This window comes from Oryza brachyantha, chromosome 11 (assembly GCF_000231095.2).
Source record: "Oryza brachyantha chromosome 11, ObraRS2, whole genome shotgun sequence".
In the NCBI taxonomy this organism is placed as follows: domain Eukaryota; kingdom Viridiplantae; phylum Streptophyta; class Magnoliopsida; order Poales; family Poaceae; genus Oryza; species Oryza brachyantha.
In genome coordinates, this window is record NC_023173.2 from 13,364,559 (window position 1) to 13,385,627 (window position 21,069).

The 21,069-nt window shown below is 37.2% G+C and overlaps 2 protein-coding genes across 3 annotated transcripts; one reads left to right on the forward strand and one right to left on the reverse strand.

Annotated features, from left to right (window-relative positions):
- Positions 1-3,478: 3,478 nt before the first annotated feature.
- On the reverse strand, positions 3,479-8,277 carry LOC102712675 (uncharacterized protein At1g10890). Its single transcript, XM_015842606.2, has 4 exons — positions 7,955-8,277; positions 6,127-6,348; positions 4,107-4,326; positions 3,479-3,876 (listed from the first exon to the last, which is right to left on the reverse strand). The coding sequence occupies exons 1-4, from the start codon at positions 8,101-8,103 to the stop codon at positions 3,610-3,612; spliced, it is 858 nt and encodes a 285-aa protein (XP_015698092.2). The 5' UTR covers positions 8,104-8,277; the 3' UTR covers positions 3,479-3,609.
- Positions 8,278-14,433: 6,156 nt separating this feature from the next.
- Positions 14,434-20,351, forward strand: LOC102708935 (protein starmaker). 2 transcript variants are annotated; one of them, XM_015842650.2, is made up of 10 exons: positions 14,434-14,667; positions 15,459-15,564; positions 16,660-16,937; positions 18,311-18,416; positions 18,535-18,754; positions 18,845-18,885; positions 18,965-19,038; positions 19,116-19,240; positions 19,545-19,787; positions 19,942-20,351. In XM_015842650.2, exons 1-10 carry the CDS (start codon positions 14,579-14,581, stop codon positions 19,962-19,964), a joined length of 1,305 nt encoding a protein of 434 aa, XP_015698136.1. In that variant the 5' UTR covers positions 14,434-14,578; the 3' UTR covers positions 19,965-20,351. The 2 variants fall into 2 exon arrangements, with proteins under 2 accessions (XP_015698136.1, XP_015698135.1); XM_015842649.2 differs by having other exon boundaries at positions 14,437-14,667; positions 18,535-18,885; positions 19,942-20,349.
- The last annotated feature ends 718 nt before the right edge of the window (positions 20,352-21,069 follow it).

Consider the following 21,069-nt stretch of genomic DNA (forward strand, 5'->3'; position numbering starts at 1 on the left):
TGAGTAGTGGTTGGGCCTGTCGCAACATGGTGTAACGTTGGACAGTGTTGTGGTATTTTATGACTGTTATTTACTTATTCTTTAATTTATGTAATTACCTTTATTCAATTTAATCCATGTTATTTATTTAACTGCTGCTTTATTGCAACTAACCCTAGCCTGTCCTTGATGATCCCTATGCATCATTTACTGCTCTCTTTTCCGTGCTGCTTGTTGAGTACGGTGGTTTGTACTCAGCCTTACTCAATTTCCTCCTCCAGAGTTAGAAGTTGAGTCCGATGGAGATGACTCGCAGGAGTAAGCTGGTCTGCCGCCGAAGCGCTGCCTATGGACTGGAGCCGTATCCGCTGGAGCTAGTTTACCTATCTTTCTGCTGCATTTTCGTTAGAATAAGTGTTACTTTCAGTTGTTTCTAAATACGATGGTTATGTAATCAACATTGTCTTTTTTTTACCCTGCCGGTCTTGGACAGAGATTTTAATACACAATTAAGTTCAAAAATTCATGTGAGGAATTTTTGGGCGTGACAGTAAGTTAACTTACCGGCGCTCAAACGAACACCGCCATAGAATTAGTAGAAAAAATTCATTTATTCCCTATTTTCTAAACTAACTCGTCAGCTCCATCACCTCTAATTCTTTTAAAGAGAGGGGCAACAATATCACAAAGCTCTATCCAATTTTGCAACACTATTGGACAAAATGATCTCCTAAATGTTAAACAATCAATACCTTTCTCTCTCACCTCTTAAACTAAGGGGTTGTTTAGATGGGGCTAAACTTTTTAGCCCCATATCACATCGGATGTTTGGACACTAATTTGAAGTATTAAATATAGACTAATAAAAAAACTAATTTCATAAATGAGCGCTAATCCGCGAGAAGAATTTTTTAAGCCTAATTAATCCATAATTAGAACATGTTTACTGTAGCATCACATAGTCCAATCATGGATTAATTAGGCTCATTAGATTTGTCTCGTGAATTAGCCCAAGATTATGGATGGGTTTAATTAATAGTCTATGTTTACTATTTATAATAAGTGTCTAAACATTCGATGGGACTTTAGCCCCTTGTTCTAAACACCCCCTAAAATATCTTGTTGTTGGCAGATCTCAAAAAGATAGGGAAAAGAAATTTTTAAATGAACATCTCCAATCCAAACATCTTTCCAGAACCAAATATGGTTAACAATAGACAAATTCCAACAGGAACCTCTACTAACCCACTCTTCAATTTTTTGTATCCCTTGCCAAAAAAAGGACCGGGAGGTTGGGCAGCTCTAACAGAAACCTGAATTTCTCATATATTTATTTCTCAGGACTATCATACATTTAGCTAGAAGAGATATATTCATAGCTCTAGAATCCGTAAAACCTAAACCTCCAAACTCTTTAGGGAAAGCAATGTTTGCCCATCTAACCATATGGTTTTTTTTTTATCTGCAACAACTTCCTAGTAAAATCTACTTTTAACGGAGTCAATAATAGCATGAATGGATTTTGGTATCTTTTTTTATCTACAACATCTTCCCAGAAATACAGACCCATTGCATAAGAGGGAATAGCATATAGACAAGAATTAATGAGAATAGATCTCCCACTATAATAGAAATATTTAATTTCTTCTTAATTTTCTGAGTGTTAAAAGAAAAGTCAGCCACTTTTAATTTGAAACGACTCATCGGCAGTCCTACTTTTAATTTGAAAGGACTCATCGGCAGTCCTAGATATTTAAGAGGAAAAACTCCCACAGGGCAATTTAACGTATTTGTAACTCTCTCCTCATCCTCACTAGATAAACCCACAGAAAATACCTCACTTTTATGATAGTTGATTTTCATACCAGACATCTCTTCATATAGCAGTACAAAAGAAACTGTCGTAATAATCTCTGAATCTATACATGGAATAAAAATAATGATATCATTCGCATATTTAAGATGTGTGAGCTCGCCAGGGAAAAGATGAGAACTAAACCAGACATAACCTTGTTATGTTTTGCTAATTCAAACATTCTATTTAAAGCATCACCTACTAAATTAAAGAGTAGAGGGAAAAGAGGGTCACCCTGTCGAAGCCCCATTGAAGTTTTAAAGAACTCACCTCTAGAGCTATTGATGTTGACACAGATTCTCCCACCTGTAATACAAGATTTTATCCATTTAGTCCAGATAGGATGGAAATTTTTCCTATGAAGAACTTCAAATAAAAACTCCCAACTAACTCTATCATATGCTTTTTCAAAATGATAATCCCAGGGAGGTTGTTAGTATGCGTATCATGTGACACCTCATGTAAAATAAGACCTCCTTCTAAAATAAATCTAGCAGGGATAAAAGCAGTTTGGGTAGCAGAGATAATAGAACTTAGAAATAACCAGAGTAAATATGAAGATACACGATTGTTGCAGGTATTAGGAGTAGTGTTAACACATAAATATGGAGGTCAATTTACATGAGTACTAATTTATCTAAAATTGATCAAACTAAACACTTCTAAAGAGAGAGAGAGAGAGAGCATAGAACTGTTGGTTATGTCTATTCTCGCTGCTTTAGTTGCACCATTTTCTTTTTATTGAAACCCATTTGAATGTGAAAATAACTCATTCAGCAGATTACGAGGTTTTGAACGACAGATCATCGACTTATATACTACTTAAATGAGACGATAAATTGCCATACCGATTAATTACAACTTGCCGGCTGCCACAGGCATGTGTAACAACAGATATAAATCTTATCTTTTTGCTTATCTTTTTGCTTATAAACTAAAATTTAAATTTTTAACCTAAAATTTAGAGTTGATTTTGGGGGTTTCACTGAAGTTTATTTTTCAGTTTTAACTTTTAGATTGCTAAGAAAATACATATAAAAGTTTTATTCATAATTTATTTTTTTGTTTTACAAATATATCATCAAACAATCATTCAATACTCCCAGCAATCCTGCATTCTAACAATGCGGCTAGAATTTAATTTTTATATCATAATATAAACATTCATTCACTAATGTAATGGTTTCAGAGCCAATAAGGTATTTGCAAAATAGAATATAACCAATTCAAAATTTAAAAATTGATGACTTAAGTGACTAAAATAGAATATTTCGACACAATCTATTTGTGAATAATCTAGATACTGTGTGACAACATACTAACTTTTTTATCAAATGAATTAAACAAGCGACCTCTACATATATAGATGTACAGCCGACAAATGAAAATGATCGGAAACAATACTATTATTTAATTATTTTTTATGAATCAGTCAAAATTTTCCATATTTATGAATTTAAATACCAAGGTGTAACCTCGATACCACGTTGATAGTTTTTTAAAACTAAATTTCAAAAAGGGAAATGATCAGAAAATATATTGTCATTATGTTTGTTTTCGGAAACGGTACTGTACGGTTAGGAAATTTTCAAACCGTTCATGTCCCTTTAGCCAAGCAGCAAACATAATAAGCAACACCAAAGATTTGAGAACTTCCTTCTTACCACAATGAAATCTGTTTGCACGATTTACCAGCAAGAGATGTTTCAGACAGAGATAGGCTGATACAAAATACACATCGACTAAGACACTAAATTTCTCCAGGCAAACCGATTCTACTTCATTCCAAGCGCAAACGACAGCTTTGGGCGCGATTTGTTCTTGCCCAGCAGCTTCATCTGGTTCTGCTTCTGCTGCTCTTCCTCCATCTGCTTCCGCTTCATGGCTTCCTCCCTCTCTTTCTGGAGCCTCTCTAGCTCCTGGTACCGTTCTAGCTCTTTCTGCTGCTGCTTCATTGCTTCCTTCATCTGAGCTTCCTCAGCTTTCTTCCGCTCTTCCTCGAGCTTTTTCTCTAGTTCTTCTCGCTCTTTCCTTTCGCGTTCCTGTGTCAACAAGAAAAGAATAGGCAGACATTCAATTTACAGCTTTCTGCAGCAGTATTGTGAAAACAACCGAACAATTGAGTAACAGGAAAAGGTACTATGGTATCCTCCTCCATCCACGATCCAGTATTGATCTCGGCAAAAATTCCATATGGCCTTTTAGTTTCATCAATGGAGTAATAATGTTCTAACGCAAAAGAGCAGAAGATGAGCACGGACAGGACATTTACCGCTTTGTGCTTAGCTTCAACCAGGGCTGCTTCCTTTTCTTTCTCAATTTGGACTAATACCTCCTCATGTATCCTCTTTCGCCCTACCTCAATCCGTCTTTGTATTTCCTGTTTGATTTCCTCAGAATTCAAACTCTCCTCAACTTGTTTCCTAATAGCTTGCTCAACTCTTTTTGCAGTTTCCTCCTCTAATAGTCTTAGCTCAACTTCTTTTTGACGCCTGCAATTGATATAAGTTAATGAAGTCTACTTTGGGAAACAAAGAATACCCTATGCCTGGAACCTTCTTCAAATCTTAATGGCCAACAAAAGCAGCCAAAAGAAAACCGTAGATTTACACTTAACTCTATCTATGATCAACTCTGCCTTCATCGGCATAGTTCTGAATACAAGCTAATGCATTTCAGGCATACCTCTAGTACGATTCCAGATCCAAAAAATGAACTATCAAAACTGGTCAAGAGTAGATAAAGGATCACCAATTGCATCATCAAATATAACAAGCGGAACTACAGCAGTAGCTTCCTTCAGAAAAGCCTGTAGAGAAGAATGTCAAGTAACTTGTGGCAAGTTTAGAACTAATCATGTAAACACTTCAGTATTCCAACTATATCATATTTTCACACGCTGAAAATCTAGTCAACAAACTTTAGAGCAATTATGCAGTAATGTCATTACAACTTGTTAATGGAATTATAAACGATATTAAACACATTTTTATGACAGGTTAGATCACATGCCACATGTGATGACTTAATTCAAATGAAGAGGATTTACAGCCAAACATTGGGCCATATAGAGAGCATGAACCAAAGTGAACTTTAAAAACCAACCTAATGAATTAAACAAAAGGATTCAGATTTGCCAACCAACAGAGTGATCAATAGTGAAAAATACTACTGTTTTCACATAAAACAAAAAATGAACCAAAGGTGAGCGCCTAAGCACACAAAGTCATCAATAGAACTGGTAAGAGTTACCATCCTTTGTTCCTTTTTGTTTTCTATGCAATCCTTCGCTGCTTAATTCCTTGACCCAAAGAAATTCCAGAAAGAACAAGAAACAGCATACTTCATAATAATAGAGAATTAGGACTCTCCAGAATCAGTGACTCGGTTCATTGATCTATATGTTGAATGGCAGCCTTTAGCAAACAATCATAGTAGCAGCAAAAAGCAATATAATGTCATAACAGCTGGCAAATGAGGATAACTGCCTTGTTTGGAAGCCAACAATTATATGTCATAATAGCTTAAACGATTTGATGGGAAAGAATGAAGAACATTGTATGCCATCCACACAGAATTAACACAGAAAATCCTCTTAGTGCCGTTGCACTTTGCCCATCATAGTGACTTCTTCAGAGAATCAGAGCTAGAATTCTACACCTTAAGACAACAATTATATGCAACAAAAACAAGAGGGCATAACACCTTGGGAGTTCATGCAGTTGTTTCATTAAAGAAAAGTTGCCAAAATTAAATAATCAAGAATGTCATGTTAAAAATATCATTATCCTTCATAAAATAACTAAAATTTCTTAGGCTGTGTTCGGTAAGGAGGGAGATGAGGGTAAGTTATCTAGCGCGGAGAACGTAGTAATAGATTAGTACATGATTAATTAATTATTAATTATTGAAAAAATATAAATAGATTAATATGATTTTTTAAAACAACTTTCCTATAGAAAATTTTCACAAAAAATACACCGTTTAGCAGTTTGGGAAGCATGCACACAAAAAAAGAGGGAAATCTGGGCAAGCAGTCTTGTTGCCGAACGCGGCCTTAGTGTGTGCAGAAAAAATATATTTAGAGCACAGATAATCAAAAGAGCTGACCTCAAGATATATTCTGGTAGAACAGCAGTAGAGGAATATAATTGACAGGACTTTAAAAATGTTGATTAATGAATACACACTGTCAGCGTAAAATGAGGTATGGGAAAACAAATAAATACTAAACAGTTTGGTTGGCAGATGGTATAATGTAGATTCTGCATAGCAAAGCAGATACTCCCCACCTTTTCTTTTCTTCTTCTAGCCTTTGCTTATCAACGGGATTCTTATTCTCTGCTGGCCCACGCCCAACATGAGGACTTTGAGATTTGGTAACTGGAGAGCTAGTGACACTCCGACTCCTCTTTCTTCTGTAGTGTCTTTGGGATGGAGACCGACTTTTGTATCTCCTGGGAGATGGAGAACGACTAATGCGACGTCTTGGGGAAGATGAAGGGCTCTTCCTTCTACAATACAAAGATTACTGATGTGAGGACAAAATAGGTGTACAGTAACTTGAAAAGTGCATCACTGCAAGTTACAGGAGCCCTAAACATTGAGCGAAAGCAGTTACCTCAAACATTGTTAGAATAACCTTTGGAGCATTCCACATGTACACAGCATAGAGTAAAAATCTTTGTAGGTTCCATGCTTTTTATCGAAGGAATAATTGTTAGTCCATACTCCATACAGACAAGCAATGCAGAATAAGGAGGTACTATGTCTATATGGTAAGGATTATCTGTTCATCGACTATGTATACTCCTCACACATGTTATCTCTGACTCTTGGTCCAGATACAAAATGGTTATATAAAATTTAAGTGGTCTCTACATAAGAATGAGAACATAAACAATACCACCAGGGCCTAGTTTGACTAAGGGAATTTGAATTACATCATTGGGGTTTAATTATATTGAAGATTAAAAATGTCAGGTATTGGAAAATAAAACTCATTTTGCCTGGATGAAAGAAGCAACTTAGCAGGAGCATCTTCAGATATAAACCCAGCCTGCCATGTCCTACATTTCTAAAGTCCACACCATGTTAGCTTCTGTAGCTCAAATATCCTAAATACTTTCCACAGCACGGTGTGGCATGGTATTCCTATGCTGTTATCTCAATAACTTGTGAGCTTCATCTCTGATGGCTTGATCATCCATATCACTGGAGATGCCTATGAATTGTGATTAGGGAAAAAGAGTGGGGCAGTGAGATGAATCAATAGATTCTCAAGACACCACTCTATTGGCAAAAGAAAGAGCTCAGTAAATCCTTTACTTAATCTCCCTTTTTTTGTGGAATACCACTGGTATCTGGTGGCAGATGCAACTAGCCACATCGACTTAGTGATACTACTGCTGACTGGTAGCAAATTTAAGCAATTTTCAAATAATCGCTGCCAAACATGGCGCAGTAATAGGAGTCAGTGAAGAGTGAACTATGTAGGGCATGCACAGGTGCACCCAGGGCGTGCATCACTGCTTTGACGTCCTGACTTTGATCAATCCTATTGGATGGCTAAGGTCTACTACGAATGAGACTATGACGTACTTAAAAAATTGGATGGAAGTTCTGAATAGATTGAATTCATCGGAAATCTAATCCAGAGTTTTCTAAACAGTGACTAACTGACTACACATCATACAAAGTACCCAATCGGCTCCTATATCCCATATCAACTTTCACGACTATGTTACAAAGGAAATTAACCAAATTTCTCCATTATACATTTATACTAACTGATGCTTTGGCAATGTACAAGTGCTGAGTTTATTGCATGAAGCGTGCTAGTAGCAGAACAAGCTAACAATTTCTAATAATCAGGTAAACCAGACATCCATAGATCCAACAACCACGAGGAGGAGAATCAAAGCTCCAATTTCATTGATCAAGTTTGTATTACAGTACACCGTATGTAACATTTACCCAACAAAATAAAGAATAATCATCAAATTAGCATCGCTTTTTCTCGGTCCTTCCTACAAAGGAAGGATGGATACGAAGGGGAGGGGGAAAAAAAGAGGAAACGCCGCGCCAGATTCGCGGTGGCGTGTGGCAGGGGGTGATCACCTATAGGAGGAGCGATACGGGGACCTGCTGCTGCGGCTGGGGCTGCGGTCCCTGCGGGGCCTACGCCCGCGGTGGTACCGCGGAGACGGCGAGCGCCGGCGCCGGCGCGGCGGCGGCGGGGAGCGCGACCGCGACAGGTCGCGCGGCATCCGACCGGAAGGAAGGCTACGCCTACAGCCCCGCCCCTCCCGCGACGCCCTCTACGGAACCCCCAGATCCCGCGGATCTGACCGAGGACACCGGAGGATCGGCGGCGGATTGGACGCCGACGAGAGGTTTCGGGGCGGGAGGGAGGAGGCGGCAATGGCGACGGAGGCCGGGAGAAAAAGGTGGGAGGGAGAGGTCGCGAAGGGGATGAGGAAAACCTAGGCCGTGGGGCCCACCAGCAGCGGGGACGACTGGTTGTGACTTGTGATGCAGAAGCAACTGCAGGCCGGATTTGCCGTCGGATTGGTAATCGACGATTCAGAATATCGAAGGCGAACTATATCCTCCATTCCTCCAAGGATGATGGGTGTCAGCCAGGCTGCAAGGGGGCGGGTCGGCCCTAAAAGGGACGAGATCCACTGCAGTAGTGATGGGAATTTGGTATATCTTGTTACCGTTGGATCAAAATGGATGGATGATATTTAGTGCTATAGTACTTGATACAGTAATAAACAGTGTTTCAAAGTTTTGATACTGTTCATGGCATTAAATTAGGGTGTGTTTGGTTGGCTGGACTTGCCTGGATGAGAGATGGCCGCCCAGTTTTTTGTTATGTTTGGTTTACGGGCGAAGCTGGATAGGGTAGCCCAGAAGAGAAATATTCCATGAAGATGTTGGATGGGTGTATCCGGCCAAATTGGCTGGATGAGCTCATCCACCTTCACTAACGGTGTTTATTAGTGATTGTTTAGTGATATTAGTGTGTTTTGTTATTAATTAGTCATTAACAAGTTTAAATTAGTGTTAATTAGTGATGATAGATATATTTTATTGTTAATTTGTACTAATTAGGATAATATTTATGCTGATTAATTAATATTATTATTTATTAGTAATTAAATATGGTCATCCCATCTATCCTCGTCCATCCAACCAAACAAAACATTGGATCGTCTCATCCATCCAACCAAACATAAATACGGATTACCATATCCCTAAAAATATGGTGGTCATATTCTATCCCAACTTAACCACCAACCAAACGCACCCTTACTGTACCACTCACATGAACAGTGTCACTCTGCAGTAATGCAGAGGAACCAGACCCGCCCTAAAATGTGGCACCAAAAGGTTCTCGTGCCGGCTGGCCCATTAACTTTTAGGACAGAGTGAGGTCGAATTCGTTTACACTAAGGTAGTAAGGTGCATCCGTTTACACTTAGGGTTCGTGCTCAGCGAACAGTGGCGGCAGTGGCCAGTTCGGGAAGGTTGCATTTACTTTTGGATCAATCTGATACCCATATATTTGTGATGCTCAATTGATTTTTGTGGATGATATCCTGGAAGGCTGCAATTTTGGTGTTGTTGATTTGCATTGCACAACAGAAATTTATGTAACTTATTTAGTGTCATGCTTGCTTGTGGAAGGTTACATAAGTAGTGATGTGATGCTTCATATATGAAAGTGTGCGTTTTTAACGTATTTACTTGAAATGCATTTTTTATATAAAATCAATGAGCTACAATTTCAATTAAATGATAAAATGATCGATGCATATGTTTTTTAACTTATTTAGTTGGATAAAAATATTGCTGCATTTGACGGTGGCATGTTTCCCTTGCCTATAAACTAAATGGGCCACCCGGGCTTGTTTCCATGGACTATAAACTAAATGGCCCAGCTACATACCAAAAGGATCGGATTCAGTCCCACTCAACAAGGGAAGGGTCATGATTCTAAAGCAAATAGGGCCTGAGGGTATAGGTGCCAGGTTGGCCTGTCCCGCCCTGCCCCGTTTGCAGGGTGAGATGGGTGTAGAACGTAGGATATCTCCAACAAAATGATAAAACAACTTTGTAAGCTAAAATCTAGCAATTATATTAAAACAATTGTGAGCATGTAGCAACCCTGAACCAACTATGCATCCGATTTGGCATCGGATTAGGAATCGGTGATTCATATCGTTGAACGTGAATTGTATCCCTCAAATGATTCTTTATACCATATCCTAACAATTATTTTAAAAAAGTGACCTCCAAAATACTACTCATATGACTTAATATGCCATTTGAATAACTAAAATTGCCCCCTTAATGATCAAATCTGGTACTTTTTCCTTCCACAAAGTTAGATGGCTATCTGTATATCCTATAAGAATGAGCTCCCACTTTCTGGAGAAATATAAAGTGGGTATGGAGAGTTTGTTGAGATATTAGAGTTTCTAGAATTTCAGTAGTGGTAAAAGTCATTAGAATTTAAATAGTGATAATGAAGAGTTTGTTGGAGTATACATCTAAATGCGCGTATCAATTTAGAGATGGAATCTTTTTCACACAAATAACTAGATTGAGATTTGAATAAACAAAATTTAGCCATGTTCTTATAGAGCCAGCAAAATGGGATTTGTCATAGAAAAACATAACAAATGTGTATGCTCATAAAGTACAGATAGTTACTTACACACACTTATATCACTACGAGGAGCACCTTCAAAGACAAGGGGACTGTTTGGGGAGCGTTTTGCACCTGCGGCTTCTAACAGAAATTAGAAACTCTCACAAACAACACTCAGCTTCTGAGAGTTTAGAGTTGTAGAATTTAAAAAAATAAATTAGAAGTCAGAAGGTGGGAAATTCAGCTTTTCCAAATCCCAAAAGGCTGACTTCTCACCAACTACTTCTCAGAATCTTAAGTTCCACCAAACAAACCTTAGACCGATCAAAATTTGAGATTGTGAAATCATCACGTGCACCTAGCTATCAATAAGTACATCATCTATTACTCAAAGAATAATTAGTTAGAAAATCAACCTCGTGATGGATAAGTTCGACCACAAAGAAGCTAACTAGTTGAGCTAAGCTACTCTTGCGGTTTACTCCCTCCATCCCAAAACAAATCAATTTTTCAGTCTTAGATACAATGTTTGCCTCTTCGTCTTATTTAAAAAAATATAATTAACTTTTTTATTTTTATTAAATGATAAAACATGAATAATATTTTATGTGTGACTATTTTTTAAAAAAAATCGAAAAATTTTCAAATAAGATGGATCGTCAAACACTCAACACGAAAATCAAAAGATTGTCTTTTTCTAGGACAGAAGGAGTAGGGGATTTTCAAAGGCTATTTGGAGAAAGTAAACTGTTTTGTATGATTTTTTTAAAAAAAATGTGTTGGAAAAATCTTCGAGTTCTTAAGTCAATTTTTGGCCTAGAAAAAAATCGCACATGACTTTCAATGCATTACTCCCTTCAGTTTGATAATTCATAATGTTTTGAACAATGACACTATTTTTAAAATATATATTTGACTATGATTATCTACAAACATATATTTAAATAAATATGTACTTTTATTATAATATTTTTAAGACTCATTTATATGTAATGTTCTAGTGTTTTTAAACTAAATATTTTAAAAGCCATTAATAATTAAAGTTTGAAAATTTTGGCTGCAGTGTTATCCAAAACGACAAAATTTATCGAATTAAAGAGAGTATAGCTTAAAAGAACAAATACTCCCTCCGTCCCAAATATGTTTATTTTTTAGTCTTTTATATAATAATGTTTGACTCTTCATCTTATATAAAAAAATATGATTAATAATTTTATTACGATAAAATATTATTAGTACTTTATACATGAGTAATTTTTTAAATTTTTTATTTTTAAAATAAAACAGATAGTTAAATATTGGACAGATAAACTAACGAAAAAGTAATTTTGGGATGAACGAGTATGACTAAAAGCATGAAAGCAGGAGGCCTCGTAGGGCGTAGGGATATGTAACGCAGAGAGTGCTGCTATGCGTACGATCAAGTTGTATGACTTTCTTACGACTAAAAGCATGTAACCATCGATCAATCAAAGAGTTGCAGCCGTTGATCAATTTAGTCGTACGCAAGTCGTACAACTTGGTCCTATGCATAGTAATTTCTAGTGCTAGATGTGCCACTCCCGGAGAAGCATTACACGTGACTTTTTATCTTGCCCATGACATGGTCTTGACCGCAAGGCCGCTCGACCGACAATAGTGCCATGAGGTCACCATACCTCAATTCATCATAGGTATGACACATGGCACACCACATAAAAATGTGTCTTAACAATTTGTTGATCAATTTTGTGATAATATTTGACAATAGTTTTAATAAAACCAGTACTACATGAAAATAAGAGTGACGTAACACAGTTGTAACATTCGGCCGAAATAATAACCGATGGACAACAAAGATTTAGCGTGATTAAAAGGTGTCGCTCCTATTTGTTTGGCTACGCACCAAATTAGGTGTTTATTAGCTGATTGAAAGTTGTTTATAAAAATAGAGTCAAATATAGTTTTTTAATCAATATATATCGATACACAGAATTCAGGGTTCATACAAAAGTTTGAAGATCATTGTTTGTGTTTTCATGGAAAAAGAACGGTATATTTGCAAAAAGAATTTGTGAATAATTTTTTTTATATGTATTCTTAACTATCTAAAAGCCAATGCTTAATGTCGACGACTTGGATCGGCAATAAAACTATGTGGTAGTTATCAAGCTTGGGACTCAATGGTTAGGATAAAGAAGAAGACGATTTACCCAGATTTAGCATCTCGATATACGAGATAATACCCTACTCCTGCTTGGCGATTGTATTTGATTGTGTCCAGATCAACTAGAGAATAGCTGATCTGAATATGTCGTGTGTCTCGCTATCCCCCATGAGAGATGCCTCTGTCCCCCTTATATAGTGGGGATAGCACTTATAGATAGAGTCATAATCTGATGATGCTAAGATCTATCCTAATCCCGGTACATGCAACATGCAATTCGACAGTTACCAAACTCCGGTTGATACCATACAAATATAATTGCTTTACTATTCGGTAAACACTCTGCTATACGTACATGCATAGTCTATAGATACCCCTGGTAGAGGTATTCCACACTGAAAAACAAACTTCGTTGATAAAACCAAAAATCAACTTCAAATTTAATGTTAAATATTTAAATTTTAGCTCATACGAATCAACGTAAACAAAAAAAAGATGGGACAATTAAGTCATATATGATTTCTTAATTAATATAGTAATATTTTGTATTATCATCATATACTTTTGTAGTCTGTAACAAAATTCTCTTAAATACGAACTAAGAGTTGATCCTAAGTAGGTGCTATGCGTGGTAATAACTTTTCTTTTTTCCTCCTCGCTCCTCCGTACCATCATATTTGCTTGCATGTTGATCCTCCATATTATTATATATATTTGCTCATGTGTCGATAGAGATATTCGGATAATTAATGTTTTAACGTCTCCTAAGGCCAGTCTTAATACTCAGTTTTACTACACAGTTTTCACAACTATCTCGATGAAATGATGCATGAAACAGATACTTACAGTGTAACGTTTCATTGTACCATTTTTAAAGCTAAATAAAATATTTAATTACTGCTGACAGTTTGATGGTATGAAACGGCTCAAGCCCCTCAACGTAAGTTTTACTACGCTATCGAGGATTTGGTAATAGTGCACAAACAATTTATGGCCATGAAACAAATTCCTTCTATCTTCTAATAGTTTCATACAAATATTCTCTTTCATATTGACATATCATCTAATTAATGTGCATGATATCTCCACGAAACTTCTACTGAGATAGTCTATAGCCTAAGTGGCTGTTTGGATCTAGAGACTTTTTTTTAGTCCCTTGTCACATCGGGTATTTGTACGTTAATTAGGGGTATTAAATATAGACTGATAATAAAACTAAATGCATAAATAAAGACTATTTCATTAGACAATTTTTTAAAGCTTAATTAAGTCACGATTAGCAAATGTTTACTGTAGCATCACATTCGCTAATATGGACTAATTAGACTCAATAGATTCGTCTCACGAAATAGTCCAGAGTATAGGATGGATTTTATTAATAGTCTATATTTAATACTTCTAATTAGTATCTAAATATAGACTTAAAAAAGTGGAAAGGAAATAAGCATCCCAAACCCGTTCAAACCCAGCCGAACTCAAGTCTACTCTCTCCTTAAAAAAATCAATTCTTCAGTTTTCGTGTTCAACGTTTAACCATTCGTTTTATTTAAAAATTTTTCAGAAAATTAGAAAAAAATTAGTCACACATAAAGTACTATTTATAATTTATCATCTAATAAAAACAAAACTACCAATCACAAAAAAGTTTAAATGAGACGAAAGTCAAAAAATTATAAGTATACTTTGGACGGAAGGAGTACGGTCAACCCGCTCCGGCCCGACCAATCATTAACCAGAGCCGCGTGTAGTTTTCGTCTGGGTAGCCTGGTTGCCGAGACAGGAAACTACTACTACGGCAGTAGCTCAGCACTTTTTCGTTGCGGAAAGCAAATCTCGAGGCGCGGCGCGGCGCGGCGCAGCACAGCACAGCACAGGGAGGGAGCGCGAGCGACGGAACAGCACAGCACAACCCGGTAGCCGCCGCCGCCGCCGCCGCATGGAGGCGGACGCCGCCGGCGAGGGCAGGGAGGCGGAGATCGAGAGGGCCTTCCGCGCCCGCCTCCCCGACTTCAGGAAGCAGGCCGAGTGAGCGCTTACTCCCTCCCTCCCTCTCTCGGGCTGGTCGGGTTTTGGGTTGGGTTCTACGCGGACGCTTCTAGGGTTTCCCGTGTGGTTTGGCCGCCTCGCCGCGGGAGGTTCCGGCGGGGCCTAGGGTTTGAGGTGTCTGGTTTGGTTGCTTGCGGCTGTCCGCTTTTGGGGGTTTCGAACCGGGAGGGTTTATGGCTGGATGGGTTCAATTTCCGATTTCCGGAAAAAATTCTGCTGCTGCAGTGGTCGGTAGGGGTAGGGTTTGTGAGTAGAAGCAAGGGTTGCTGTCGATTCCATGGCCTCCATCCATTGCGGCCTTGCAGTAGCCCCTAGGGTTTAGCGGGGGAACGAAACAAACAATTCTGGAGTTGGTGTGTACTGCTTATTTCAGCAGTATTTGCTGACAATGTACGGTTGGTTATCTCGCACTGCGGGATTCCGAAGAACCATGTGCAAGAGCAGTCTTGTACTACTGTTCAACTATTTAAGGATAATAATGGCTGGGCAGCAGCTTTCTTGTGTTTCTCACTCTCTCTAGCTATCTGACCATTATGAAAAGGGGTAAAAAGGCTGAGTGGGTGATATTAGAATAAGTGGTGGTAAATATATATGGATTTTTGCAGATCAAGCTTGATTGCTGCCTCCCTGTTTTTCTGCGGTCAGGAGAGGCTGACACTTTCTTCTCGTTATCAAAAATTTCAACCTGTTCTGCTCACTAGATCTCTTATTTATTACTGTAGTCAACAACCAGGAACATGATGGCTTATATATTTTTTTCTTCCTTTCAGCTCCTTGACCCTCGAAGGTGTAAGGAGAGCACTGGAGAAGGACATGGGCTTGGAGAAACATTCTCTTGATGCCCATAAAAAGTTAATAAAGCAATGTGTAGACAAGGTACGGTGGACATTAATGTGGAAACTGAGTAAACATAACATATTTTGCCAATACTAATATAAATAAACACTTGCTGCACAAATACGTAGTTGCAGAAACAAATTCTCCTACTTGAGTGCATTAATTTGTACTAGTGAATTTGTGACTAGCACTGTTTCAGTTTTCAATTTTCATATATATTAGCTTGGGAGTGGACATGGCAGCATACATTAGGATGATGCGTTTGTGCTGAGTGGAAGATCCTATTGTCACCAGCTGAACAGTTACTATATGACACACTATTGCAGAAACAGATATTGAGGATGTTAACCATTTCATCTGATTACTACTGGTTCTCTTGTTACGGCAGTACATACCTAGACGAGACAGTTGACTTTTTTTTGAAGATCATGTTGTAATTAGGAGCCTGCATGCATATCTCAAGATTTGGTAGTTTATCATGATTGTTTGCATATCTTTAGGATTTCTTGTTTAGAGATAGTTTCTTAGTGGTCAAGCTATCCTCCATTTATTAAGGAGGATATGGTATTGCGATGTATTTTATGTTCGGGCATGGGAGTAACAGAGAAGGTAATCTGAAACCATACATGCATCTAGCCTTCTTTATGACTCCAATGATAGCTGTTCTCGGCTTCTTGTAAATCAAGTATTTTCCTAATCAGTATTTCTGAGGTTGAAATATATTAAGCTCACTTATGTTGAGACAATCTTTTTCTTTTAGGAATATACATTCAAATCATCATTAGTAAGCAGGAGATGCATGGGTCTTTATAGAACTTAGACAGAGACTATAGTGAATGATGAATCTGTCTCTATATTTGTTACAAATATGTTATGAAAACCATATTTCAAGTGTTCAAGCTTTTGTTTCGTGTTTACAGTCAAACTGTTGTTGCGGGTTGAACCTTTCTTCACCCAGTTTATGTAATTGGGAAATAGGATTCTTTATTTAGACTTCTGAAGTTCAGAAAACTTGTTCCGTTATATTTATACCTTCCCAGTTGAAACATGTTAGCTCGTATTTTGGATTTTTCAAACTTTATTGAACCCTGGTCTCAGTAATACTCAATTTTTCCTTTGGTGCTCACAAAACAGGTCTTTTCTGGTTCTGATGATGACAATGGAGACAATAATGCACCGGTGAAGGCTGAAGCTAAAGATGATCATTCTTCTAAAGAAGAATCAGAAGATGCCCAGCCTACACCTGACTTAAACAAAATTTCCTCCAATTCTGATGAACTAGTGGCAAAATCCAGTGAGACAGAAAGAGATCAGGAGGGAGACAAAGATCATGGTTCTGGCAGTGATATTAGTGAAGCTATGATAAAAAATGCTATTGTCAAAAGGGCTTCATATTTTAGAGAGAACTCAGAGTATGTGCCCTCAATTTGCCATTCTTAAATTATGCTTATCATTGAAACTTAACAATTAATTAAGCAATCCAAATTATCATCTCAGATTTTATTGATCGGCGAATCCTCATACATGTAGTCTGTAAAGAGTCTTCCTCTTGAATGTAATCATGCCTTTTTTTTCTAGAATTATCTAAGTCTACTAGATGACAGAGGCAGATACCTCAAAACAGTACATTGTACCTTTCTGACACTGAAACAAAAATGGTTAAAATTTCATCTTGGAGGTTGGGACAGTAATATATGTCAACCAAAAGAAACAAGGTCAACCTTTTGTAACCTGAGTGAGTATTATAATAACAGAAATCATTTAGGCCGTGTTCGTCTTGTGAGGGTAAGTTAACTTATCCCTGGCACGGAAAACGTAGTAATAGATTAGTACATAATTAATTAATTATTAATTATTAAAAAATATAAAATAAATTAATATGATTTTTTAAAACAACTTTTCTATAGAAATTTTTTGCAAAAAATACACTGTTTAGCAGTTCGGGAAGCGTGCGCGCGGAAAACGAGGAGGTAAGTTATCTAACCTGGGCAAACGAACGGGGCTTTAGTTCCACATCTTGTGGTGAGAAGGGATCAAAGCAGAGATAAACTGTGATCTGAGCAGTGAGCAGAGAGATTTCATTGCATGGTAGATTATGGCATGTTCACCTATGCAACACCGAGTGACAAATTTGTGGGGGGCATATGCGTTTTATGCTTTTATGCTGGTAAAATAAATTAGGCCATGAAGCCATTCTTATATGGACCATCTAAAAATGAATGGGGACTTGTCTGCGGTGATCCGAATATTCATTTGGAACATATCAATTAAAGCTGTTAAGTCTTACAAAGCATACTTGCCTCTATGCTCTCAAAACATATAGTTTCTTGTTAAGAGTGGTGAAGAGCCAATATTATATAGGACAGGATCATACACCAAGCAGTTATTTAGAGTCATGGAGCAATTGGGGTAAACGGAAATCTAGGATTTGATTATACTGTATGCTTTTATCTTGAGATGAATTATTAGGTGCTGATGATTAATATATGGCACGTATCAAAGAGTCTACCATACAGAATCTGACTGTTTTGCTTTAATATTTGGAGATTTGGCAAGATATTTTTTAAGGATATACCATCATATTTTCCCCTAAGGATGTGGTTACTTGCTAAGTATGTCCAATCATGTTAATTTTGTATTTTACTTGATTCTGGTTTGAATTTTGTATGTAGTCTGGATTATACAGATGCTGCTACCGAAATCTTGTGTGTTGTCGGATTTACTTGCTCACAGTGCATTTGACCATTCAGCTTTAGCATGTATTCACAAAATGAAAACAATGCAGAACTCTTACTTTACTAGGAGTTCGTCGAACTTTAGAAGAAGACCTCAAGCTTCAGAAGAAAGCTTTGGATGCTTACAAGTCTTTTATTACTACAGAATTAGACAATGTAAGTATAAAGTTTAAAAGTTAGCATTAAGAGGATGGGCTTGTTTAGATCAGATGCATGTTGATTCTTGGATTAAGAAATTGAACTCGCTGCCTTTCATTAATTTGTTGTGTGACAGATTCTGCAAGAACCTGCAAACGGGACAAAGAAAAATAGTAAAACTGAATCTCGTAAGGATTCTGGCAAGAAGACAATCAAAAACTCTAAAAGAGCTCGTCAAGACTCTGATACTTCTGAAATAAATGATAGCCATTGTGAGAGGGGAGATAGCGATGAGGATACAAGGCCGAAAAAGACAAAGGCTGAAAAGGGCAAAGCTGTAAAGAGGCAGAAAAAAGGTACAGTCGATAAACAACTGTCAAGTCCAAAGTCTAAAAAAATTGCCAAAAAAGATTCAAATAAAACTAAAGAGCAGGGGGGGTCAACAGAAGAAGATAGTTCGCATTCTTCAGCTGAAGAAGACAACAAGGTAGTTAGTGCAAGTTCTGGAGCATGTGATTACTTTTAAATGTAATGTTAGTTAACTTGCTTTATATCTTGATATTCAGAAAAAACAACTAGTTCCAGCTTATGGGAAACGAGTGGAACGGCTGAAGTCAATTATAAAATCATGTGGAATGAGGTACTTCTGCGTGCTTATATGAAGATTTAAGGATTTTTCAAATGATAAATTTACTGATATATCCTTATTTTAACTAGTATTGCACCTTCTGTGTACCGGAGAGTAAAGATGGCTCCTGAAAACAAGCGTGAAGCCTGTTTGATCAAGGAGTTGGAGGATATACTTGAAAAAGAAGGGCTGTCGACAAATCCCTCTGAAAAAGGTTCCTTCATTGTTGAATTGCTTATAATAACTTGTGCAGGAAATCGTGTGTTTAATTGTTTTTTTCTGCTTTTGTGGGTTTTAGTTATTACAGAAGGTGTGTGTTTCCAATAATAAGATATTACTGTTGATTGTGATGGAATGGCATGACCTGATCAGCGATCACCTATCTGCCATTTTTGTAGCTGGTTCAATGTTCATTACTTCATTTATGTCTGGTGTATAAAGCTGTGTATAAATGGCTTAAAACATGCTTATGCGCTATATAATAACTTGACACACATAGCTATGCTTTCTTTGCACAGAAATTAAAGCCGTAAAGAAAAGAAAGGAAAGAGCAAAGGAACTCGAGGGCATAGACATGAGCAATATTATCACAAGTTCTCGTCGGAGAAGTACATCGAGTTTCATACCCCTCCCAACACCTAAAATAGTAGCTGATAGTGATGATGATGACGAAGAAGATGATGACGATGATGAGGAGGCAAATGTGGAGGGTGGAGATGGTGACAATGATGATGGAGAAGCTGGCAATGGATCTGCGGATGGTAAAATGCATGACATTTCAATTTCACTGTCATCAGTTGTCATATATATTATCATTTGTTAATGCATCCAGTGGTATATTACAGTGTTATTTCGCACTCCTAGCAATTCCCACATTTACCTCTTCTCTGAATTAAACTGCTATGCTTTCTGCAGATGCTGAACATGACAGCGATTGATTTTGCTGGCCTCTTAAGGCGGGATTGCGAAACAAGTAATTCTGACCATGCATGTGCATCTCATGTTGGCTTTACCAGGTTGACTGTTTGCGTGGATGGAGGCAGTTGTTCAAAAGTTTAACTTATGGGTTTACTTATATGCTTAAGCATGTTTGCCGGAACATATTATTTAGCTCTAACATTGGTTAAACATTAGCGCAGATGATTCTTGTATCTCCCATCAGCTTATGTATAATATCAGATTTGTTATCTGAATTTTCGATTGTGTATTCCCGTAGTTTGAAGCGACGTTGTATTGCTGGACAGTTATTTGATTAGTTCATCACTTATAGTGTATAATTATTTTGTGAGTATTACATAAATTATTTTAGACGAGGGATGTCAAGTTCTTTTTTACATCCCTACGTGACATTCCATTCTTTTTAAGTTTAACATGCATATATTCTTACTCTATCCATGTTCCATGTTATAAGATGTTTTTTGGTCATACTTAGATTTATCCCTAGATCAATATATATGTTTTATATGTTTTTGCAATATCTTATAATATGAAACAAAGTTAATATTTGACATTTAAAAAGTTGGCGATGTCTAAAGTTACAAAAATTTGATCGTAACCATTTCTCTTCTTTATTGATCATCAAACGTTTATACTCAATTTTTAAGTACCGGTCACTAGACACAATTCGTAAACAATATTTGTCCACTCGTACACACACACACACACTTAAAAGTATTCCAATATAAAGTGTGTTGGATCGTAAATATAATCATAAAACTTTATACATCATAATCTAACCACTTAAAGTCTATTGATGGTTAAAGTTAAAAATTATGTTGGCTAATCGTGACAGTTATTTGAAATAGGATTCATTGGCTATTAAGGCTAGTCTCAATGCTTAATTTCACTATATAGTTTGCAAAACAGCTAACTCGATGAAACGATACATAAGCAACGTTTCATGGTACTATTTCTAAAGCTAAATAAAATATTTAATTACTACTGAAAGTCTGATTGCGTGTTTGATTGCATGAGCCCCTCAATGCAAGTTTCACCGTGTTACTGAGGACTTGGTAACAGTGCTCAAAAGTTTCATGGCCATAA

What these genes read in the sequence shown, in the direction of transcription:
- LOC102712675 (XM_015842606.2), bottom strand. Translation starts at nt 8,103, where the DNA reads ATGCCGCGCGACCTGTCGCGGTCGCGCTCCCCGCCGCCGCCGCGCCGG. An exon ending in CCGTATCGCTCCTCCTATAG is followed by an intron (nt 6,349 to 7,954) that starts GTGATCACCCCC and finishes TTTGTATTGTAG; the next exon opens with AAGGAAGAGCCCTTCATCTT. An exon ending in TTGAAGCTAAGCACAAAGCG is followed by an intron (nt 3,877 to 4,106) that starts GTAAATGTCCTG and finishes TTGTTGACACAG; the next exon opens with GAACGCGAAAGGAAAGAGCG.
- LOC102708935 (XM_015842649.2), top strand. Translation starts at nt 14,579, where the DNA reads ATGGAGGCGGACGCCGCCGGCGAGGGCAGGGAGGCGGAGATCGAGAGG. An exon ending in TAAAGCAATGTGTAGACAAG is followed by an intron (nt 15,565 to 16,659) that starts GTACGGTGGACA and finishes CTCACAAAACAG; the next exon opens with GTCTTTTCTGGTTCTGATGA. An exon ending in GACAAATCCCTCTGAAAAAG is followed by an intron (nt 19,241 to 19,544) that starts GTTCCTTCATTG and finishes TTCTTTGCACAG; the next exon opens with AAATTAAAGCCGTAAAGAAA.